The sequence below is a fragment of the Sebastes umbrosus genome, chromosome 5, assembly GCF_015220745.1.
Source record: "Sebastes umbrosus isolate fSebUmb1 chromosome 5, fSebUmb1.pri, whole genome shotgun sequence".
NCBI classification, from domain to species: domain Eukaryota; kingdom Metazoa; phylum Chordata; class Actinopteri; order Perciformes; family Sebastidae; genus Sebastes; species Sebastes umbrosus.
In genome coordinates this window covers 3,431,668-3,458,129 of record NC_051273.1, presented here as the reverse complement: position 1 = coordinate 3,458,129, position 26,462 = coordinate 3,431,668, and the positions used below count along the sequence as shown (strand labels likewise).

Here is a 26,462-nt window from a genome sequence, read left to right as displayed (position 1 = left end):
AACCACAAGGAGGCGCAATTTGTCCTCTTTTTAAAAAAAAAAAAAAATTATTCATCCGGGCCGCAGGCCTTGGAGCAGACAAGCTGTAGTCACTGGGCGTCAAATAAAAAGCAGCTGGAAGATTTTATATTGGATTTGTCATTTTAGAACAGCGAGCCTCATTTATCAAACTATGTAGGAATACGCTTTGAATGGATTGCGTTAGTGCTTTTCATATACAAGAGCTTCAACCACTTGAAATGTTTTAAATATATCAGGTGTTAGTGTTTTGGTATCTTTCAGTGTTGACAAGATACAGAAATTATTCAGATATGAGTTTTCTGTATTGGCTTTTTTTTTTTATTATTTAGAAGCTCTTGTTGACCTGTCATTTTCATATAAATATAGTTCCAATGAGTTGACACAGTATTATATCTGAAAGCTTGCATCAAATTATTATTATTAATTGGAGGGTCTTGTCTTTATACTGACTTGCTTGTAAGGACAGGAAGTAAGGCAGTACTATTACAATGAAGATAGTGAATTTTAGGGTTAACCTCTGAGAATGAGTTGAAGACATACAGTATAGTATAAATGTAATACCATCTCTCAGCAGCTGCAGTCTGAAATTAGCAGCACTTTTACTGTCTTTCAAGAAAACTATTGATAAAACCCTAATTCAAATATTCATATTCTGAAATGATCTTTAAAGTATTTGGATGGAATAATTTATTATAGCTTGCAATGGTAGGATGCAATATATATACATTTTTATTTTTCATTTTATATATATTATTTAATCATCTAATACGTGTTGCTGCCTAGGGTTGCATGATAACGAAAAAAAAAAAACTGCAATATTTTGGGTTACGCAATGACTTTATGAATTTAAAAAAATATATATTTATTAATGTGCAACTTCTGTGGCTCTGTTTACTTCATATGCATCCACATAATACACTTGTTTGCTTGTTTTATAGATTGTCTGTCTGTTGAATTATTGAGAAGAATTATGATTGGTCGTTTCACCCTAAATAACTACATGTTTTTTTATCATCTGTAAAATTATTCATGAAAAGTTAGTAGTTAAGTGTTTACCGTGGCTGAAATTACCTTGTTACATTACGTTCTTTGTGACTGTTGCACTGCGATGTCCTTGCAGAAACAATATCTCGTTGAGCTCTATCACTCGCTTCCTTTTTTTGGCACTGCTGTTAGCTCATCAGAGTGAAGCTCTGCTGCGTGTGATCGAGTAGATTTCCCCCAGCGACCTTATATATGATCCTATCGGTGAAAGTCATGTTTCAAGTGTATATGTTTTTTCACCACCTCAGCCCACCGGGGCTCACAGTAGGTGCTTTATGAATGTTCTCAAAGCAGGCCTTGAACCATTTGGCACCCCTGGGTGGCAGCCGTCTCGGAAACTCAAACACATTCCTCCGCTGAATAAACTAGGGCTCGCCGTCCGCCGTGTCACACACACACGAACACACACACAGCTGGTGCGGTTTGGCGGTCACCTGAGCGGGAAGATAATTCCACTCTAAACAGAATTAAGGCGGATTTAAGGTGGGAAGTTGTCACCCCATGAGCCTTTCCAGCCGCACAGTGTTGTATATGGAACGAGCAGCCTGCCAAAGCTGCTCAGTTTTGTCCAAAAGGAACTGAGAAGTTGAGAAACACAGGATTGAGTTCAGGACGATCAGGGAGGAAGTACAATTTTTAGGGAATACTTTAATTTATTTTATCTGGTAATAATTTTTGTGTGTTTGCCAATATGTATGTGAATATGCTTACATTCTTGTGCTGTGATTTGTTCTGTGTGTGTGTGCGTGTGCTCATGTGTGAGTACAGGGCTGCAGTGAAAGCAGTGTTGGTGTTGCTGCCCATTCTCGGATTGACGTGGCTGTGTGGTGTCTTGGTGCCTTTCTCCATCGTCATGGCCTACATCTTTATCCTCCTCAACTCCCTGCAGGTACACACACACGCACGCACGCACGCACGCACGCACGCACGCACGCACACACACACACACACACACACACACACACACACACACAGTTGTTGCCATCATTGAGTGAAAAATTACATTTTCCATTATTGAGGAAATTTTCATTAATGTATATTCACCTGAAAATATGAATCGTTGTGTTTTCATTAGCTTATAATGAGCCGTTTATATCTATATTTGGAGCGGGTCATCTTCACGGAGCCAACCGCCATGTTGCACCACCATGTTTCTACAGTAGCCCAGAACGGCTTGGGCCGGAGTCGATAACATCACTCGCTCCCGTCACCGCCGCTGTCTCTCTCTCGCTTCACCACTCACTTCCCACACACACACACACAATCTAAGCACTGGCTCGGCTCCAAATGACCTTCGTTACTCTTGCAACAACTGGCTCTAGAGAAGGCCATTCGCGTCTTCGCGTCCGCCACTGTAGCAATCCCACATGCTTGGCACACGGGAGAGACTTCAGTTGGTTGCAATCTCAACCTCACCCCTAGATACCGCCAGATCCTACACACTGTTCCTTTAAGTGCATAACCAGGGTTCATCAATCAATCTGTTTTTCTAAGCAGACACTGGACTTTCAAATAAAATAAAATAGATTTATTTTGGTCTAATTAGCCTATCATTGTTTAATATTTTCACTTTCTTACTAAATTAATGTTATTTTTATTAGCCTATATCAGTATGAACAGACTCCTAAAAACATGGGAAATCCATAATGATAACTAGATACTTAACCAGACCTCACTAATAGGAGGCAGTTCACTGAGGAGTGATGCTTAAAATCTGTAAATTCGGAAACGTCATTGCAAAATTCAGTCCTATAATTCCTGAAGTGCATCTTGTGGTCGTTTATACAACGCAGGCACAATGGACTGACTAAAATGCACATGTGAAGGTACATTTTAGCGGGGTTTAAGCACTTTGAACACAAGTTTTAATTCTGTATTGTCTACGATCGAGTGTGGTCACATATATGCAGCGGTAAACACGCTTATAGCAGTAGTTATTGCTCTGGCATGGTCCGAATCTGCAGTGGAGGCTGTCTGAACACTGTGGGGAGAAAGACTCGCCGTCCAGTCTGATTTTGTTTCCTTCTGCTAATTGACACATGGGGCTGATGCCGTCGTATATTACTGTAAATGTTTGAAGTGTATCCACAGATATACCCGACTTCAGTTGAACAATGTCGGCATACAGTTTGACACAAATCGTTGTCAGTTGACTAACCAGGCTAACCAGGCTAAGCCGTCTAGCATGCTACAGCTGACAGACAACAACTGGTGCGCTGCCAAAACTTTCTGCGTAAAACTCCTCTAGAATTTCTGTTAAATAGACTATCCTGAGCGCTCAACCGGCTGCACCTGCAGCTGTCGTGGTGAATTCATTAATATTCTGCGGGCCGTTTGTTGTCTGCAGGCCACCAGCTGACGATCACTAATCTGTGATCTGAATGTAAACATAAGGTTTACATCTAAAAGAAAAAGGTTGTTTCAGTCTTAGTCGACTAAGATTTCTTTAGTTGATTAGTCGTTTTTTATGCTTTTCTCATCCTGAATGACTTATTTCCAAGAAATGTATGAGCACATCTCTGGTAAACACAAGATTTAAAGCGGTGCTTTTGTGTGATTCTTTGTGGAGAAACTCAGTTTTACAGATTTGTCGGCTAAATCAACTAATCGAATTTCTTTGTTTGAGGACAGCCCTCGTTTCCTCAATACTAAAATTCATTAAACGCAGGATTGAAACATCATTATTGATTTATTTTAATACATGTACTAACAATAAGGAAACTGAATAACAGGAGTAAGCAGGCATATTGTTTTTACAAATGTGAATTGCTATTGTTAAAAATGACTGACTGGGCTTTTGAAATACCTGAATCCAAGCATGCATCACTCTGATAGAGGTGGCACTATTAATAACAGAGATACAACTTGAATTTTGCTACCTAAACATTCTTGAAAACAGCCATCCAACATCTGTTGTAATAAAGTAGAACAAATGTAAGACTAAATAACGCCACAGCTAAAAACTTGTGAGCAACTTCAAATAAACTTCACCAGTTTATAGGCTGTAAGCTGCTTCTTTTTTTTTTTCTTCAATGAGAAACAGAAAGGTTTTCCATTATACATTGTAATTCTTCCCTTCTCTCGTGCTGAGGGTACACAGACTGTCAAGGCTTTTATTTGTCAGTGACAAGGCTGAAGCAGAGAGGGGAAAGAAGAGCCTTGGTCTGGCTTGTGTTAAGCAGGTGCCTCATTGTAACAAGGAAAGTTGATTTGTAGTGTTTGTTTGATTATCCCTGCTTTATGTATTCAGAGGTCAGCATTATTGTGGTTGTTTGTGGCTTATCAGCGTTGATTTTCTGCTTTTAGTGCTGAAATTCAACTTGACGTTTTGTCATAAATTTTAGGAAAGGAATATTTCTTTATTGGCACTGTATAGATATACATATCAAAATCATAACACATACTGCCACGAGTAGTTTACCTGTGTGGGCATCACAGCTCCATTTGGTAATTGTCACAATTTTGTGAAATATTGTTTTTCACATGGCAAAAGAGTAGCCTATTTTCCTACTGTACTGCAGGGATTGAGGAGAATGTGAGGATGAAATCATGTAATTCTCCGACTGCGGCAGGCAGACCCACATTACCCAGCTTCCCCAGCATGTCCAGATCAGCCGCTCCGATTTGTAGTCGTCTTTTAATCAGCTGTATCTTTAATTGAGCTGTATATTTAACGAGAAAATCAATAGAGGTTTTAGCTGCAGTCTGATCATTAAGCAAGGCCCCTCGGTTGCCATAAATAGTTTCTGTTTCCCCCTCATATCTAATTATATTTTTTCCATGTCGACAGTAATTAATACTGAAGGTTTTTCTGGGCTCTTATTATACGACTTCACTGCTTCACATGTTAACACGTCATATGGATTTCTAATCTGTTTCATTCATCTGTCTGTCTCTGTTCGGTCAGCTGTCCACCTGTCCGTCAGCAATTCTTCTGTTCGTCTATATGCCTACCTCTCTGTTAATCTGTCTTTCTGTCAAACTGTAACTGTTAACAGCCGTGTTAATTAATCATTATCTTCTCCCATCCTTTTAGTCACATCGCTTGTCATAATTCTGGCATATCACATATTGCAAATAGTAATAAACTTCAACAGTTTATGGACTAGTTACAGTTACAGTTTTATTGAATCAGTTACAAAATGACCTGAATCTTCGAGAGCTGGTCTCACTGAATGTCTTTAAAGTGCTTCTAAAAGACTTGGCACATCTGGCTGTAGATGTTTTGAATGCTGTTGAATATGTTTTTGACACATTATGATTCTGTAATTTACTCTTTGTCTTCGTTTTAAATTGTTATGTTTGTTTTATTTCCGCAACTGTGTAACTGGGCTGCTACCTATCTTGGCCAGGACACTCTTGGAAAAGAGATTTTTAATCTCAATGAGTTTTTAAACTCAAAATATAAAGGTTAAATAAAAAAAATAAATAAAAGTACACTAAAAAAAAACACCACTTTTTAGAAAGATAGTTAGTTAGAAAGATGGTGATGGCGCTTCCAACTGTGGCCTCAAACATCTCTTCTCAGCACAACATTAACAACCCAGACAATGCCAACACCTTGCCTTGTGCTACCTCTTTTGCATGTCGTTGCATTGCTTATTCCATCCATTGGCCATGCATCGTGCACCGGGCAAGAAAATGCCAATAAATTCCTAAAAAAACAAACAACTAAATAACCCAGATCATTTAACATGTTTTTTGTTTGTGTTGACTGGGTTTCTGGGTAGCTGTAGGAGGCCCCTGCAATAACCAGCTGCTCCGCTATAATAGAGCTACAGAGTGTGTCTTTAATAAGCCTCAACAGGTCAGGACACTACAGAAACCCCACCGGGCACCAAGCTGCTCCAGTGACACACTCCATTGACCCCACTGCTCTCTGCTCTGCATGGGGTGGAGTGACACTCGTAGTGGCAATCCTCAGTCCTGTGTGTTTTCGGAGGATTTCCAGACATCTTGAGCTAAAGCACTTATTGCTGTGCTATGGCTGTGTTTTCGTTCACTAATTCAAATAGTGTGGGCATGACTGTAACGTTCTCATGCTATAACATTTCCATAGGTGGCGTTCTTTTCTTTGCCTGTTTAGCCACGATAGTGACAGAGTAGCTTTCTAATTAGAACTACAAATGATCCTTTTCAGCTTCTGCTGAACACAAGGATAAGATAAGATGATCCTTATATTAGTCCCACAGCGGGGACATTTTCATTGCTAAAGCAGCAAAGGGGACAGCCCAACAAGAGGCATCAGTAAAGAAATACACATTAAACTATGATGGTAGACATTATACCACCTAAACATCAGCATGCTTGCATCATCATTTTGAGTATGTTAACATGCTGGGCTTAACCTGGCTGTTAGTGTGGCTGTAGTCTCATAGTGTGGTTGTAATTGTTGTTTTCCTTAATGATCCAATATGTTAATTCAACCCCACATTACAATAGACCACTGTTGTCTTATAGAAGATAGTCTCGCCTCCTCAATGCTATTGATCCCTTTGGGAGGAAGAGAACAGTTGAACATGTAGTCCCACCATAATGGCTACTCATAAAGATGATGAAATGTGTGAAACCTTAACAACAATGCATGCAAAACCTGAGCTGGTAGGCGGGAGATAAAAAAATAAAAATAAATAAATAAAAATGCTCAAGTTTTTTAGGAAATCGTTTTTTATTTGCAGCTGTTGTATTTTCAATGGGGCCAGCCAAAGCAACATAAAGCTTAAGCGGCAAGCCTTTACTGTTAAATCAATAAAACAGATAATGTTGACAAGCCTTTTTCATTGCACTCCCTCACGCCCTCCCTCCTCTTTCCTCTCCATCCTGACAACGCTGTCTGAAGTGTCTCTGCTGTTGCTGTTATTTTTCTCAATAGAGACCTGAGCCGGCCGTTTTGAGCAAACATACTGTAGACCTGGCATAAATGCATGTACACTGCAATGACCTCAGCAATCAGGGCTTTTTGTTTTTTACTTGTGTTACATTCACTGATGGCAGACGATGCTCAGTTTGAATGAAAGTCACATCTAGGACGTACGTGTTTATATTACACTTCATCACCGCTTCATCACTTATGTGGAAGACAACAGAGCATGTTTGCTTTTTTCTTGACTAGTCTGCTGGTCATGGTGAAGCACCAGCCCGTTCTCATTCCCAGGGCGTCAAATACAGAGGCTTTGTCACAGGCGTCGGTGTTCGGTACTGCCGAATAAGGCACCCATTAGTGCTGGTATGAAACGCAACGGGCGTTCCATTAACTACAATGTAAAACCATCCGCAGCAACAGTAAACGCTCAGAGAAAGTGCGTCGGGAATGTGGTGACGTAGTTTAAAGAGCGAAAAGACACACACCGGGCAGGCGGGAGGAGAGGTGGATGGGTCCGACAAACACAAGGCTTTCATCCAGGAAGCCGCTGTTCATGTCCTGTAGCGTTAAGTTTCACTTTCACGTTACAATCAGCTGTTCGTTCGTGTCCCGTGTTCACAACGTCCAGTGTCATTTCCACTGTACAAACATAGTAGTTTTAACCATGTAGTTCTTTCCTAAACCTAAAACTGTAGTGGCTTTGTTGCTAATCCTAAAGTGATGCCAGGGGGCGTGACAAAGTGGCGCTTTAGGTGACGAGTTGGGATGCGAACGTGTTGGAAGCACCGTATTTGCATCTGTAGTTCATGCAGCTAAAGAGATACTCTATGTTGTTATTTTGAAGTTTCAGGATTTTCACCAAACCCAGTTTTGATCGATGCAGTAACCTTCAAAAGTCAAACAACGCTGTGTTTTTTTTAGGAAGGAGTTGTAGGAGCCGCGAACAATTTTCAGAAAGCAGTAATGATTAATGTTAATTAGGTTTGTTATGGTTTATATTTTTGGTATTGGTATTCGTTAGTGTCGGGCATATTGTCATTTATAATTGTCATTTATTATTATTTGATTGCAATGATTTGTGAGATTTGGGTCACATGGATAGTGTGTTGTAGTATAGTTTATATAATCAGCTGTTCACCTGGGTGCCAGGGGGAAGAGAGGGTGAGTGGGTCGCCGTGTTTTTTGATGACCGCTATTTTTCTCACATTTTATTATCCTGATTTTGCACACGTTATAAATAAGTTGATCATTTTAATTAAACCAGATTTTTGTTCAAGGTATTTTTTGAATCTCAGTGTATCATTTTCGTAGCTTGCGGACAAGCGAACCGGGCCCGACCTCAGCCTCTCATCGACTTTTAGTTTGTTTCCTGAAGTCGTTACAGGAGTGAAATAATTATTTCGTTAACATTCATGCATCTTTGAAATTAGTGTTTTTTAAGATAAATAATAAATATATATATATATATATATATAAATAAATCACAATACAATCATGTCATGTCACACTTTCATTCCAAACAAGATCATCAAAAACACAAAACTGTATTCATGTAGTTTGCATTGGACAGCGTGAACGTGGTGCATACAGAGTTTTGAGTGCTGTCCCTCAGAGTCGATTCTAACTTCCTACTCTGAGCCAGTAGTTTTTATGAACATCTTCACCATAAATACAGGCATGCCTCATCTGCTTCCTTATCAAGCTGGAGATAAATAGCATGGGGTGTTGTATGTGTGGGTGCGTGTGAGAGAGAAGAGGGACTGGGGGCTCTTTGGGAAGCCCATAAATCGCTCCACCCTTCGTCATCCAATCTCTGGGCAATGTCATTCAAAACCCCCGCACTATCCATTACCTGGGTATAATAGGCTCCTGGCCATGCAGTGTCCATCTTATTATTAGCCCATAACTTTAAACTATCAATAACTTTGAGCTGCAGAGGGAGGCGGCGGGGGAAGAGAAAGGAGGAGAGGGAGAAAACAAAGTAGAGAGGTGAAGGAAGTTAGGGAGTCGGAAAAGAAAATGTTAGGGTAGCGATCGTCCTCCGCAAGTTGTTGAGTCACTGTGGTTTTGTTATTATAATAATGTAATTTTGCAGGCAATGTATTTGTCAAGAATGTATCCTTTTACTTCTGTTATGTCCGTTTGCTGCCTGTGGAGGGCAACCCTGTGCCTTGTCATCACAGTGTGGAAATCTAGAGAAATCAATGAGCGGATTTCTCCGAGCCGTTTCATTCATATCACATTAAGGTCTTTCATATCACAGGAACTGATGACAACAATGCTTTTGTATTTCTTATGAAGTGAACAGACCGGCGAGTGGTAATGAGATTTTTACAGGCATTCAGTAAAGCTTTAGAAGTGAAATTTATCATTCACTCAGGGTTAAATCTGACTTTAGGAAAGAAACTGCATACGTCGATGAATGATGCAGTAATTGTATATTAGTTTAGTAATTCAGGAATTCAAAAGAAAATGGTACACAGCTGACCTGACATCACTTTCTGATGTCACCAGTTTGAAGTGGGAACGCTATTTTAATAAGCACGCTGTGAAAGAACAGCTCTCTTTCAGGTGTATATAGGACTCTTTCAGATAAACAAGCACATTTTGTTGATCAGTATTATTATTTTACACTCCATCTGAACATAACGGTACGTTGCATCAGTGCATTCTTTCCCTTTCCATCAGGGTATCTGTAGTTCATTCATCAGGCCGTCCAAAGCCATATTAGACACCAAATAATGCAAAGAAAAATTGACTGGAAAAGTCGCCTTTTTACCCGAGGCATAGTTTTATCTTAAGGCTTCAAATGAGTATTGTTTCCATTGAAGCGAATGCATAAACACACACTCACACACTTGGCTAGTGGAGCATGACATCAGAGTGGATCCAAGACACAGATATGATCAATACAGTGTTGCTCTGCTTATTGATTTTTGCCATATGGGAGATTTGTTGTGTGAGTAAGCAGTGCTTTTACAGCATCAGACGTGATTGTTTGAGAAGGGGAGATTTCTCTTTTTTGTCGATCCTGTAGCTCAGTTACTACACATTTGTACTTGTACTACCGGAGTCAGTGGTTTTATTCCCAGTTTAGCTTCATGCAGCTTCACTGGCAGTTTATCAGCCTTTTATTAAATATTATATAATGACAACCACCTCTGATATCATTGAACACAGCTGGAAAACCTGAGATAAAATGTGATCTTTATACATTTAGTTTGTCATGTTTTATTTTATTATTTGGGTTGGGCGATCATTTAATATTATTGAGTACTTTAGCTCAAAATTATTGTTTTTGGATTACACAAACTAACAAAATGTGTCACAGATTTATTTATTTATTGCTTTGCATAGGAGACATTTTTTTCTGATGTGGTGGGTCACACTGCTTTAAAGAGCTGCTTTAGTAACTTAATGAATTGTTGGAAATTGAGGGAAATGTCTGTCAGTTTTGGCAACTAATGAACATCAGACTGGATGTTGAGCTAACAGCAGCTGTAACACAGAACCATTAATACTAATATCAGCCTTCCACAACCCATAGCCAAAAGAGAGGTGTGAGAACAAGTCAGTGATCTGTGCAGAGCAGATGTAGGATTTTTTTTACTCTTCTGTTTTTGCAAGCAGAGTAAAAAATAACAAAACATCTGTGAATGAGGCCTGATGATATTTACGGGGAGCTCTTATTTAGGTATTTAGGCCTTAACAGGTGGCAGGCAAGAGTGAAAACTTTCCTATATACTATAAGTGGTAGAAAGTGTGCCCTTAATATTACCTTGAGTCAACCTGCAGTTTTGAGGCTCTTGTAAAAGCCGGAGTAAAGCCATCTCCATCCTTGTTGTTGATCACTAGAAAACCAAATAAATCACATGTAAGTGGATCCATATTGGGGTCTCTGCTTTGCCTAACACTGTCACATATTAATCAGCTGTGATTTGCTGTTGTTGCTATGTGGTTCATGCGTCCCTAAAAAGCTGCTGCATCAAAAATATTCCCCCTTCAAATTATAATTTCAACCTTTACTTTAACTCTAACCCCATACGGTCCAATATAGAGAGCATCCACTGGTAAATTGGCCAGGTAAGTAATAAACTGAAAAAACAGCAGAGACTAAACCAGTGGATGAAAAGAGGTTTTGGCCGGCTTGTGCTGAGCATAAGCCAAAAGCCTCTAGCGGGTGATGGTGGGGTTTGTGTGTCTGTGTCCGTGTGTGATCCTGTACTTCCAATCTTTTATTTTTTATGTAATGCCCTCATAAATATTGTAAGTGTGTGTGCATGTAACCTGTCACCACTACCCACAACCCCCTACAGACCAAGGAGTTAGAAGTTATTTCAATTTCTCATTTGGCTGAAGAAACAAAACAGAACTTGGATCCAGTTTCCCAGTCAGTCATCAGTCCGCTCATCTGGATCTGCACAACCGGCCTATTCAACGCCACATTTTTGCTTTCCCGCCTCCCCGCCCTATTTCTCTTTTTCCCTGCTTTACCACGTTTTAACTGAGGCTCACTCAATTTTTTTTTTTTTTTGCAGTAGTTGATATTTTTTTATGTCATTTGTATAATCCTCAGTAATGACAAGGCTTCCCCCACAATGCCATTGCTGACCGGGTGGAAAAGCCAATGAAGCAGCGTTTTTTAATGAATTATTTTACGTTAAGCAGCTGCTTCAAACAAGGTGACCCATCACTACTATTCAATGGCAGGAGGAATATGCTTACTGCCAGTAAACAAGAGATGAAACGAAAACATATAATGAAACAAAATGAAAAAAAAATCACATTATTTGGAGGTTTTAATGTTGACTTTAGGGATGTTGCAATATACCGTTTTTTTTGATGATGATAGTCATATTTAAAAATGAAATAGGGATATCATGTTAATAATACCCAAATTATAATATTGTACAGCACCTCTTAAATAATTGTATATATACAGTTCTCTCTCTGCACCTCCGTACACTTGTATTTTGAATGCAATTCATTTGCCAAAATAGAGGCAAAATGCACAATATACAGAGTTAAAGATAAATTTGACTGATAGTATTATTATTATTATTATTATTATTTGAAGTATTCTATATGGCGATAATTTTGCGATGTGCATATTAAAACCAGCAAATTAGATTTTTGTGAAAATTGGATTTCTAAATTTTGGATTAACGTATTCCAAAAATGTTCACAGACGTATAAGGAATCTGATTTTGAGGTGAAAATCCACTAGGATTTTGTACACTGGTAATTTGAGAGTGTTCACTGTTATGTAGGTGGATTATAGTAAGTGATGGCAAAAAGGTTGTTTTTTTATTTAAATGGCCAATATCAGCAAACCTTTTATCTGCACAGCCTTGGTGGTAACCCAGTCCTTGCCGCCTACTCACACACTGTGAATGTATACATACACATACGGGGACACGTGCAGGAGCGTACACACACACACACACACACACACACACACACACACACATGGCAAACCTCTCACCGGTCAGATTATGGAGGGAAATGTTTTTCATTTTGGATTGTTTGAGAAAGCAGGAACCGTATTCCCTTGACGTTCTCATTCAGAGTCGGCTGCATCTCACAGCACGCAATTCAAAACAGCGGCCATCTCTCCCAGTGGAGTGGAGTTTACTGGATGTGCTGGGACAGTAAGCATTTCTGCTTAATATGCTCTTGTTTGAGGGATATCTTTATCAATATCCTGTTCTCTGTTGACGTGCTTCATGTTGACTACTCTGACAAACTGATTAATAGGACATAGTAAGAATTTTCCATGGCTGAAAAAATTACACTGTAAAGAAATACCATATTTATATTGTATATTATATACAATTACTTTTGAATAGTTTTTCAAAATTGTGAAATACAGCACCAAAGTATAATTGTTTTTTCTCATACTACACAAATATTATTTCATATTAATAGTAGCCTATAATTACACACCAAACACTTATATTTTAATATTTATACAATAATATTATATTTTAAAATACACAATTTAATATATTTATTGCTAATAAAGATTTTCAAGTGTTTGCTTAAGGAATTATATTTAAAAAAAAAGAACTGTGCAAGGGTGATGAAAACTTTTAAGTTAATGTAGTCATAGGTAAAATCATGGAGATTTATTTATAAATCCATATTTTAATTAGTAGTCTCAGATAATTATGAGGTGGGGTTGAAAAACAAACAAATAAATGCACGCCATGATTGTTTGCATTCCCATTGCCTGGAAAAATAACTTTCCCTTTGAAAAAGAGTCCACTGTTTGCGTTGCATCCTCAATTACCAGCCGCGGCATTAAAACAATATTCAAACGGGATACCAAGGTCAGCGCTGGCTCCCACCACGCTTCTCTGAGATGGCACTCATAATGAGGATGTAGCACAGCTTTTTTAAGTAGTGTATTTATAGTGTGTTTTGTCTCAACTTGTACTTATTTTTTTCCCTTTTGTCTCTTTTCATCTTTTGCTGTATTTGTATTTTTATTTAACAACATTAACATTAGCGCTCTGTTGCACATTTCATAATGCTGTATGTTCACCTACTTGAAGGGAGGATTTCAAACAGACAGACAGAGGCTTAATCCAAGATATTAGCATCAAGGTTTTTGTACGGAAAAAAAGCCCTCGTAAAAATGGTCACCTTGGTACCCTTCAAACTAACTGAAAAGGAGTCAGTGAAAGAAGCTGTTAAAAAATATCAGTCTATATTCTCTTCTTCTGTGAATATTAAGTCTGGGAGTGAAGAGACGGACAAGTAAAACTGAGCAAGGAGCAGCTGCAATTCAGATGAGGAAGGATTTTTTTTGGGTGGGGGGGTATGAAATACTATCGGAGAGATCAGTTTTTGAAGAACTGGCCTGGGAAAATAACATAGCGAGAATAATAGGCTTCCTGTCAAAAGAGGCGAGAGAATTCCTGTCATTGCTCACGCCGGCACCCCTAAGACCTCTCCTTGTGTTAAACCTGCCGGCATTTATTTGCCTTAGAATTACCTGCCAGCTCAATTTAGTAATAGCCTGTGTCATAAGAAAGCAAACCATCCCCTTTGCCCCTTCCCTGCCATACCTGTATGTCTGCACTTCTGTGTGTGTGTTAGGGAGAGAGAGTGTACTCTGATTTGCCTACTTATTGCACTTTTGAATTTTCATCCGTGCTTTTTAGTGATACACGTGCATGTTTCTATGATTTTATGTTTGTGCGTGTGCACATATGCATGTCAACAGGCGTGTTATCCCATCAGCTGACTCCCAACTTCATGACCTCACTTCTCCACATCCCCTCCTCCCTCCCCCGTCGTCCAAACCCACACAGGAACAACTCCGACACCCGAAATTACCCACGTCGAAACAATGACCGTTCTATTTATAAGTTCACCGCTTTGCCTTTTGTATTGGCTGACACCACTTCACATGTGCTCACACACACACACACACACACACACACACACACACACACACCAGTGATGGCTGGTGGTGACTAGGTTAGGGATAGTCCTGGTTTCCCTTACGCTGCCACGTCGCAGCAGATCTGTAGATTTGCCGGGCTTTGATGTATACTTTGCGGGTAATTAGTGAGAACTGGGTCAGCACAGGGCAAGAAAGCAGAAACCCTGTTGTTCTTCTAGTGGGTGGGTGGCAGGGAGGTGGAGGAGGGGACGAGGGGACGAGGGTGTCGGGAGGTTAAAAGGCTGTCGAATATCAGTTCAAGTTTACGCGCGAGCCGTTTTCTTTTCGCTGCATTAAGGTTAAAGCAAATAAACGCTGCTGCCTCTCCTCTCTTTCTACATTATCTCAATGGATGGAAAACGTGATCGTGTTCTGCAGCTTTTTTTAATCATAGTTAGATTCATCATTAGTTTGGTTTATAAAATGAGAGAGGCAGTGTAGTTTAACTAAACAACAAACACAAATAGAAGCAGCTGAATTGATCCCCATTAAGTGAATGACTACTGTTCTTAAATCCCATATTACTCAGTTTTTATGATTTTTATTTTAAGATCTACCACTGTTCATGATTAAATTGATATTAGAAGATTTATAGAAAATATACTTGAGACAAATTACTATTATTGAATGTATTTGAAAACTTAATTTAGACTTAATAATAACTTTATTTAGGCTTGGTCAGCTGGCCAGTCGGATTATTTGTCTCTCTACAACAATGATGCATTTGTGACTGAAAAAGAGAAATGGGGTATAAGTGTTACTGTACATATAGAAATTTATAATGTATATGATAAATAATATAATATAGGGCTGTCTTCGACTAAAGAAATTCCTAGTTGACAAACACAAAAGAACCACTTTAAATTAAATGTTTACCAGAAGTGTGCGAAGACGTTTCTTGGAAATTATTCAGCATGAAAAAACATAAAAAATGACTAATCGATTTAAGAAAGAAAACGACCGACTAATCGACTAAGAGGGGATAACACCCTAATATAACATAATGTAATATATTAATGTCAAAGACTGTTGCACAATTTGATTTGATATTTAGTCTCTATGATAATACTTTGGACCTGCTTAAAACAAAGCTGGCAAATCAGGTGAGATAGTATTACTGTGTAAGTGACTAATCAAAAAAAAAATGTGCGTATGATTTTACTTTCATGATGAAAAAACGGTGGAACGTTGGAGAGGTTAAGTGGGGCAAAATGTAAAATATTATCCTTTGTTGAGAAGCAGCTGTCGAGAGCTTCAAACATAAATTTGAAAGACCTCACCTATAGAATAATCACAATATTAAGTCCTGATTAACTGATAGTTTGCCAAATGATTGTACAATATGGTGTTCATTTCTGAAACACACACGTGATTTTTTTAAATTAACATCTATTTTGAAATTCTTATAAATTCTAATTTTACCAGTCAAACAAAATTAATATTTGACAGTAACTCCATTTAAAACATGACAAGGGCCCCTTTAAAACTCTGATTTACGGCACCAGCGTTAATCAAGACAACAACCTGTAAACATGGACAGATCATTAAGAGAGCTTTTAGCACAATGTAAATCCCATGCAGAGATGATTTACTGGCAGTGTGTGGAGGTGTCTGGGGAGCAGGGCGGCTACCTGTGTATTTTACTACCACTACAGCATTGTGTGAAAGTAAACAAAACAGTGGCGATGGGAGCTGGGGAACAACAGCTCTGGCAGCAGGACACTGATTGGGATGTTGATCGTCCCCACTGGCCTCTTGCCCTTCCTGCTGTGGCCCCTGGCTCGTCCCCGACAGATACCCCGGGTCATTTCCCATGCGTGTCAACGCACACAGATATACACTCTTCCCTGTGAGTGTTTACAGCCACATGCTGATTCCTATTAATCTGCTTCTTGTCGGGACTGGGTGGAGGGAGGGTCCTGGTGGGTTTGTGTTGGACTGGGAGGCAGCTGAAGGTGGGTAAAACATTCACACACACACACACACACACACACACACACAACCTGAAAACCCCGTCTGACAGATTGCACCAGGCCTGGACTTCTTTTTACACTGAGCAGATGTGGTCTCCCACTTGTTTTCCTTAGTAATTATCCCTCATTAAGTGAAAGCATGTGCCAATCAAACAGCTTGGAGAGTGAGAGCAGGGCCTGGGCCAGGGCAGAGAGAGAGAGAGAGGGAGAGAGGGAGGGAGGGAGACCTATAGCCTCATCACCACAGTGTTTTAAAGCCCAGTGTCATTTCAGAGTCATTACTAGATTAAAGGCAAGCCTTGCCGTGGTTCGAGAGAGCGGCAGCAGCTGCAGCGCTGGCATTATTATGGCTCATTTGACTTTCTAGTGGTTACAAATTTGATGATTATCACATTTAACACTTGCCACGTTCAATTATAGCTTAATGCCATGTAGACTTTTCAATCTTAAATAGAGGGGTGGGGGGGTCTCTGTCATTATTTGCATTACCATCAATGCATTTATTTGATTTAAAATGGGATCATGTCAACAGTATTGCACTTAATTGACATTGAATAGGGCATTTTTCTTTTGGAAATATTTAAAGCTTAATTAAATGTATTTCTTATATTAACATCTAATTAAATGACTTCCTGCAATATGAAAGTTGTGTTATTTTGGTGCCTGTTTTAGTGAAAAAAACAAAACAATTTTGCCTTACTGTTAAACTAAAACACAGGTTTTGGTTTATCCGTCTGTCAATCTGTCATTTTATTAGTTTTGGTTTGCTTATTTTAACCAGTGGGCAACCTCTGTGTATTAAAAATGAAGCCTGAGCCTTAAATTTGCATTCTTTCTAACAGCCAACAGGGGGCGACTCCTCTGGTTGCAAAGAGAAGTCTGATTGTATAGAAGATTATGAGAAAATGAGCCTACTTCTCACTTGATTTATTACCTCAGTAAGTCTCAATCACTAGTTTCAAGTTTTCTTCAATACAGCATGATGTTCATTTAGTAAATTATGGTCCCATTTAGAGTCAAATAGACCATAAAGCAGGGGATGCTTTAGGGCGTGGCTACCTTGTGACTGACAGGTCGCTACCACGCCGTTGTCCGGTCTGGGAATTGTCCGTGTTTTCGTCTTAGAACTTTAACCTTTTCACAGTGTGTTTTCAGTTCATGAAAGTTAATTGTAACATTTTGGTCACCTAAAAATACCTTATTCAGCATTTGGTTCTACTTAGCTCCACCCTCTCGGGTCACTTCTGGTTGAAAACAATACAAGATGGCGATGACCAAAATCCAAGATCTCGACGGCCAAAATGCTGAACTCGAAGCTTTAAAACGGCAGTCTACAAACCAATGAGTGATGTCACAGTGACTACGTCCACTTCTTACACACAGTCTATGGTTTTAACACGTTTTTTTTTTTTTTTTTTTTAATTCATAGGCAGCTGCTCTCAGCCCACCTGCTCACAGACGTCAATTGTACATTAATAGTCAAGCGTAAGCCCAAATAGACACTGATATTTTTCTTGAGAATTTGCAAAAAAAACTAAAACAGAACTAAAATGGGAGTGAATTAAAAAATGACAGGTGGTAATAAATAGGGATGCCCATGTTTCTCTTTTTCTGTTGAATTGTTGGAAGGACATTCTTTACTAAAGCATGAGTCAAAAGAACTTAATAAGGTGATATAGTACCATGACTCATTTTGTGCCCTCTAGTGGTAACACCTAATGCAGCTTTAAGTCCGCCACTACTTCCCTCATACTACACATTCTATATCCCAGTCATTCCTAAAGACTGGGTCGGGTCCCACAGGTGAAGATTTTATTAGCGTCGCCAAATAAATTTGCAGAATTTCTTCCATACTCTTTTATTTAAATTTATATCTGCAGTTCACCTATGAGCCACATGGGGGAGCCTGAATATTCCTATTGTTCTAATAATTGTAGCCTACGTATTGGATCTAATATGAAATGCTAGCGCACATTCTGTTTGTTTTCCTGATGAGAGGAAAAAAACGAGAGCCTGTTAACGCAGACTAAGTGCATTTATTTGGTCTCATTTATAAAGTATATAACATGTTTTCAATAACACACACAAAACAAACTTGTGATTTATCAAACCTATATCTATATCTTCGAAATGGACGGTTTACCCTTTCAATATAATATAAGGTGACGTGGAAATGGCAGTAACAATGGTCAGGAACGTTCATTTACGCCCAGATTTGCTCTTCTCACGATTTATAGCTATTGTGATTTGGGTCGCGATGGTTTGTCCCCATGACAAAAGTTTGGGAAACACTGCTCTGTCCGATATGTGAATGTGATCTTGATTGTGAACTGTAACTACAAATATAGGGAAAGTGAAACCTCAATTTCTGAAAACCTTTTCATGCAAAGTCTGTCAGACTTGAGTGAAAACCTGAGAGTTACCAGTTTTAAACTCCCTGATAGAAAATGATGGATGGAATAGATTTCTTTTTTTGTCCCGCCATGCATTTCAGACAGTGATAAAAACACAAGTGATCCTCACACCAAAAGGGGGCTGGGAGAAAAGAGTCTCCTCCAAAAACTAAAAGAGAAAAAAGCAAAAAAAAAAAACGAAGATATATGAAGTCTTCATGTCAATGAACTACCATTCATTTTCACTTTGAAGTCCTGCGAACCGTAGTGAAGTGTGATTGCATGTGACAGTCGCCGAGTCTGCCGGTTTATCATGATAGATACACCCTGCCGCCACGGTGGTGCTGTAGCACACATGTACGCACATGCACACACTCATATACGCACAAATGCATGGACGCAGAGACACACAGAAGTGGGTTTACGCAGACATATGCACACGAACACGGACATAGAACAGAACATACGACCCAGATCTTACAACGTGTTTTTGGGGGTATTATTTCAACTTTTAAAAGCTTCAAATCAGAAACAGAGAGCTGCTAGATAGAGCTGCACCTGCATTGTGAAGATACTAAGCGATAAAATGGGTTGATTTGCGACTTTTTCTCAGAGTTTTCTGCTTGCAATTATCTGTTATATTAAAAAAATAATAATAATGACAGGTACATGCACTGAATTAAAAGAAATATTACCGCTCACATTTAGAAATGATTTATCTATAGTTTAAAGTGCATCATTTCTTCATATCCAAATGATGTATCTGTGGTCTTTTACATGCCCAACAACTACAAGGTCACAAATACAGCACAATAATGTACAACAAGACTCACCCATTGACAGTTCACACCACTAAATAAGCCAAATATATTCTCTCTCTGTCTCTCTCTCCCACCTTCATGGACACACACTCACACTTCTTGATCTTGACACATGCCATTAACCTCAGCTCGGCTCACCTCAGCTGGGAAACAGGAGAGCAAACGCATCCCATAATGGTACCTGGAGCAATCTTTTTCCTGTTTTGTACCCAAAAGCAACTTGTTCAGACTTTGCATATTGCATCCATTTGTCATTGTTAGTCAAGGGCACCGCAACGCAGTCTTGTCAGCGGTGCAATTTTAGGTGTCCCGTTCAAATGTTACTGTGTATGCGTACGGTGTGTGTGTGTGCACATGTATCTGTCAGGGGGGTTTTAAATTTGTTTTCATGCCTACGAATGTATGCATATGAATAACTGGACACATTGCACACTGGCTCAAGAAGAATAGACCAAGGGTAAACATCCCATTGTTCCCTGAGCAAAAAGCGTACACTCTTTATGTAAAAAACATTTTGCCAATATTTGTTTCTGCAGGTTAGGCACACTTGAATAGAAAACATGTAAGCTGAGGCTCTGTTGGCATACAGGTAGGGGAACATTTCTTACCCAACACTACAGAAATCTGAGTTAGTGGCAGGCTAGCAGCCAACTGTTCATATAGAAATCCCCTTAAATTCCCGAATGAATAACCTTGCATCAAAAGCAGCATCACCTTCATTTCATTTGTCTTTGTCCCCTCGACCCTCTTTTTCTCATATTGTTTTGATGCTACGTTGGATGTTTTTTTTATCCTTTGCTGACCACCTGCAACATGCATGCCAATGTGTATTCCAGTGCAAAAAAACCCAATCAAAGTTTACATGAATTATGGTAAATGGTAAATGGACTTGCATTTAAATAGCGCTTTTCAAGTCTTCCGACCACTCAAAGCACTCTACACTACATTATGTCATTTGTACACATTGATTATTCATTTAAAGTGCAAATTGCCTATTGCATATTATGAAAACATATCTGGTATCTGCTGGACTGAAGCATTTTAAATGGTAACTTGTGGAAGATTTCATAGGTTAGGAGAGATCCACCATTTTTACACTTATCTGTATTTGTGTGAGTTTAAGTGGATGGGAGTGTGCACACTGAATTTATGCTTGTGTATGTGTGTGTGTTTCTGTCATAGCCCATATTTGGGAACTGTTGGACCAGTTGGGAAGACTTGCCTGCTTGGGGATAACGTCATTGTACCCAGTTAACCAGTTTGATTTAAAATAAATTCTTTCTTAACATGGTGTAGATTAAAGGACCCACCTTTTTTGTGGATGTCCAATCGGTGTTGATGGTAAAGTACTCAATTGAAGCGATAAATTCCTCAGTGGGTGTTATATTGACAGAGAAAGCTGCTCTCCTCTCCTGCTTGCAGAGTGCCTACATGTACCAGGATGCATTGCTTGCAAGCTTCGACGCCCGGAGGGTCCCAGCCAGCCATATCCTTTTGCACGGCTAATGCAGCTGCAAGCCTTGGCCTCCCTCCGCTGCATTTCTTCGGGTCGTGTACTCTAGTTCTTCCTTGCCTCCAACTATGTCAAATGACGTCGCTGGATACAGGAAGAACAACAGATTTTGCAGCTTTAAACTCAGCTTTCTCGTTCAATATAGCACGCACTGAAGAATTTATTACTTCAATCGACTACATTTACCATCAACACTAATTGGACATCCACACAAAAGGTGGCAAAACTTTCCCTTTAAAGGCCATAACACACTGGCGGCATTTTTTTTCGAGCGATTCATTCGAACTTCAATATATATTTTTTCGAACTGTTGTTTTTCTCCTGAGTACTTTCACAGTGAAGGGGAATATTACGCAATGAAAAAGAGAAGTGATTTTTTCCGAAACGAGGTCCATTTTCTGAGCTTTCGCACCGCGAATAAAAGGCATCGACCAAACACGGAGGCTCTGTTATCCGAACCAGGACAGCACACAAAAGCAGTGCAGACTAGATCCACTCCTTCCGTTCTTCCCTTTCACAATAAAAGCCCTAGACATATAATATTCGAAGGGCATTTTTGTGTCATTTATTTGTCAAGCCCCTGGTGTGTAAAGGCCTTAAGGCTTCTGTATGCTTCAAATGAACAGCGTGTCGTATGTGTGTATCAGGCTGGAAGTGTTTGTGGATCAATTCATATTAATATATCTGAATATGTATTGTACTGTATACATATCTGTGTGTATACACTGACATCTATGTGTATACATATGTTAGTGTCAGTAACCCTATCACCTTATGTACAGTGCAATAGCACATGTATGTGTATGCACGTGTGTGTCCATGTGTAAAGTTCCTATAAACCAAACCCAGTCCCCAGCTGCTGTTTCTCAGGACTTGTTCTCTTCCAACATTTTTTTTTCCCTCTCTGTCAGTGGAAAACTATGCAATTAGAAAACACCCTCGGAGATTGACAGTGGGATCACATACAATTTGACAAGGGGGCGCCACAGAAAGGCCCGTCGGATACCTAAGTATTTTTAATTAAACAGCTCTCTGCGCTCGCCGCGTGCTTTCCCTCGCCAGTTCAAAGACTCCTGCTTTGACCCATGTGTTAAAAGTTTGTATCAGTTTTCCATGGCTGTGTTTTGCTTGGCGCCTAAGACACGCAATCCTAAATTGTCTTGTTTAAAAGCTAGTTTGTTTACAGTTCACTCTCTTTCTCGTGCTCTCTTTACCACCACCACCCCCTCCGTTACATTACCACATGTGTGCAGTGTGATCAGGTTCAGGGTGTAGTTACCCACTCCCAACAGGCCCAGTTTGTGTAAACGCCTCAGATTTGAGTTCATTTTAAAGATTTTTTTTTTTTAAATCATGTGTATTAGCAAATGGAAAGATCTGCTACACAAGTCAACCCCTCACTCCCCCATCATTCTGGTTTATTTACACGTTAAAACAAGTAAAATGGAGTGCTCATCTGTTACTTGGGCGCTTCATCAATAACATTTGTCCGTCTGATGTAAAATCGATATGACATACACTGACACAATGCCAGAGCAATGGCAAATGTGCCGTCATTTGTCATCGACTGGCAATAAAGATATGTCAGAATTGATTTTAGCCCATTTTCCCCCTCTCTCTCTCTCTCTCTCTCTCGCTGTCTCTCTCTCACTCCCTCTCTCTTCCCTGCTCTTTTGCAGTAGCGGTAATAGAAAAAAATAAATGAATGTTATTATGACTGAGGCATGGTCAGCCTTGCCAAACTCAATTAATATTGGAGCAAGGGGCTGTAATGATTTGAGGGCCTGCGTGTTATGTTTTCATTGAAATGCCCTGCCAGAGATGTTAAAAAGAAAAAAGAAAAGAAGAGGGATGGATGGATGTTTGGGTGGGTGGGTGTATTCTCTGAGGGGAAAGGTTTTGTTTTGGCCTCCCGCTCAATATAGATGTTTTTAACAGATTTACAAACTCTTCCCTGATTTTTTTTTACTTTTCCTCTTAATTCCATTTCTGGGTTCGCTGCCAGAGTGTTTTGTGCTCCGCAATGAAAAAAGAAACTCTAACCTTGGATTGATAGAGTTTATGGATCCTTAAATTCTGTTCAAACTGGAGGGAAATGCCCAGTATGTGTTCGTCGTTGGGTGGTGTGTTTATTTTTTTGGGGATGATGTTTTATTTTAAGTAAATATTTTAATGTAATTCATTCTTTATTGTGTTGTAGGGGTAGAAGAAAATATCGTGAGTATCGTGATATTATGTTTTTTACTGTATAAATTCTCAAAAACACTGTATCGATTTTTAATAATAGTTTACATGCAAAGATTAACTCCGTTAAAATACTTTATTTTATTTGCTAAATGATGATAAATGCAAATGCAGATCCCATTATTCTGATTGCATGAAAAAGTAAACTTTTTTACTCAGATTGTATGCACAGTATATCTCAATATATTGAATCGGAGCCCCTGTATCATGATACGTATCGTATCGCCAGATTCTTGCCAATACACAACCCTATTGTATTGTGCCGTTCTTATCTGTTAAATATAGGGGCTTTATGGCTTACTATAATTGTTATTTATTTTTAAAAAAGCATTAGATGATATATTAGTATTTTTTTATATTAGATAACAGGTGAAAAATGAATTAAAACATTAAAAAGAATCAGGATTAAAGTCAGATAAATTAAAATGCCAGTTGCAATGCAAATTCTATAAACAGCACCATGAGTGAGCTTTACTTGTATGCATTGTGTACAACTTATGCGCCTATGGACATTTCTGGTGATGCATTTTTCCTCCCTTGTTCATGCGGTTATTGTACAGTTTCATGTGGCCCTACAGTATATATATATATGTGTGTGTGTGTGTGTGCTCCACTCTGTGTCCGCTGCCGTGTGTATGTTTGTGTGTCAGATTTGCCATGGCGGTTTGTTGCCGCTGGGTTGTGTGTACCCAAGTTGCGCCGGTGGTAGCGAGCAACATCTGTTTCGGGGTTGTTGTTCCTCTTGGCTGCTTTTCAATTGGATTTCCTCAAGCAGGGCCAAAAGCTGTCACCTCTGCCAGGCTCTGTTAGCAATCACCGCCGGCCCCTATATTAAGTAGGTGGTTCAGGGCTAAGCTAATAACTCTCCCTCCTCTCCTGAGCCATCACACACCAGTACTGGTGTTGCTGCCGGCCTCAGTGTGTGCCTGTTTGCGTGTGTGTGTGCCTCTGTAGCTGTACACCCTGTAGAGGCAGGCTGGCTTGGGGGTCCCCTCCTCAAAGTGACAGCCCAACTGGCTGGATGTGTATGTGGGAAAGAAACCGGGAGAGTCCTAATAGCTCTTCTCAAAGAGTGACTGATCCGCTTTCCTTAATAATGTACAACGGGATGGAAACAGGAAGAAATCTTTGACCCCATCCCCGCCCTCATACACAGACTATATACTGTAATGCGTCATTGTGAAGAGAACCAAATAGAGAGTTTAATGAGACTGGATGGACATTATTGCCTGTGCATTGTTTTGCAGCCAAGTCCAGTTTCTCAGGATTGTATGTATTTTAGGGCTGTCAAAGTTAACGCGATAATAACACATTAATGCAAATTCGTTTTAACGCCACTAATTTCTTTAACGCATTAACGCGGCTTGGGATATTTAATTAACCTCTTAAAAATCGGACAGGCCACCGATGTTTTGGAGGTTCTAGCGGGCTCAGTTTTAAAGCTAGAAGAAAGATACTGGCATCAAATGAATCTAGAAAATCTAAGGAATCCATTGGTTCAAACTTAAAAAGCTAAATTTTGTTAAGGAAAAACTGTCATGGCCGTTTTCAAAGGGGTCCCTTGACCTCTGACCTCAAGATATGTGAATGTAAATGGGTTCTATGGGTACCCACGAGTCTCCCCTTTACAGACATGCCCACTTTATGATCACGAGCAGTTTTGGGCAAGTCATAATCAAGTCAGCACACTGACATACTGACAGCTGTTGTTGCCTGTTGGGCTGCAGTTTGCCATGTTATGATTTGAGCATATTTTTTATGCTAAATGCAGTACCTGTGAGGGTTTCTGGACAATATCTGTCATTGTTTTGTGTTGATAATTGATTTCCATTAATAAATATATACATACATTTTTATAAAGCATGCATATTTACCCACTCCCGTGTTGATAAAAGTATTAAATACTTGACAAATCTCTCTTTAAAGTACATTTTGAACAGATAAAAAATTGTTTATTTGCGATTAATCACTATGGACAATCATGCGATCATCATAATCGCCGGTCATTGTTGTGAAAGAATCCCCAACAGGTCGCACTGAAGGGGATTCTTTCACAACAATGACCTACACGCTGTACATTATCCCGCTTATTACATGGCTACTTACTGAAGAAATTAATATTTTGACACAAAAACGGTCCGCCAGAGTCCGACATCTGAACTGCGCCCATAGCAACGGTCTATAATAAAGAAGTTACAGGCCGCAGAACGCCGTGATTGACCAATTGGAATCGAGTATTGAACACAGTCGTGTAATAATGTATAATAAACCCACGCAAAATATGTAAAATATACATTATATCTGAAGAAAGACCATGGCTGCACAGCATTATTATGCTTGTTCATATTTACTTGATGCAGCATTTTTTACTTGAATGTTTAAATGGCACGACCTCAGTGATGTTGATGTCACCTGGATTCTTCTATGTTTGGTTTGTATTTTGTTTTTCCTCTGAAAAACTTCAAACTGACTCCTGTTTGATTTGAGCAAAGCGTAGCAGGGCGTTGCAAAGCTTTTATTGGGAGGTATTTACCTCATCAAACTGACACAGTGGCAGGCTGCCCGTCTACCTGCCTGTCTGTCCGCCTCCCAAGTCTTATTGCCAGCTTCTCTGGCCAGCTGGAGCCGTTACACAGAGCTGGATTTGAACTGAGGACCTGCAAAGTATCAACTCCCTGTTTCACAGCTTTGACAGACACTTTGATTTGACATGCCATGAGCAGTTAAAGTGAAAGTTATGTATACATGTTAATTAAACTGTTTATGCGTGGAGGGGTCAGAGACATTAGCAAGCCCCAGCGCAGAAGTGTGAATTTCTTTTCTTTTCCCCCCATCACAGCGTTTTAACCTCTTCTGTCTCTCATTTCCGTAATGATTACCAGGTGCAAGGGGAGAATTTTTCCTCCCCTTTTTTCGCCAAGTGGGGATGCAGATAGCTCTATTTGTGAAAAGTGTCTCTGTGTGTTTGAATTTAGGCTGGGGTATTTGACGTTGGGTTCAACTTGTTCAAATAGCTCTCATTTTTGGCATTGGGTGACGCCGAAGCCTGGAATTCTCTAAAAGGATGTGGAGGTTGCGGTCTTCAGCTACTTAAGAGAAAGCTGTCGGCCCAATTGAAAAATGCCATTTGTGAAAAG

The 26,462-nt window shown here is 39.5% G+C and overlaps 1 protein-coding gene across 2 annotated transcripts in view; it reads left to right on the top strand.

Annotated features, from left to right (window-relative positions):
- LOC119488368 (adhesion G-protein coupled receptor D2) overlaps positions 1-26,462 on the top strand; it is a 104,960-nt gene that overhangs the window by 18,987 nt on the left and 59,511 nt on the right. For both annotated transcript variants that reach the window (XM_037769940.1, XM_037769941.1), the window contains one exon: positions 1,834-1,954. In XM_037769940.1, the coding sequence (XP_037625868.1) occupies positions 1,834-1,954 (121 nt within the window). The remainder of the gene's footprint in view (positions 1-1,833; positions 1,955-26,462) is intronic.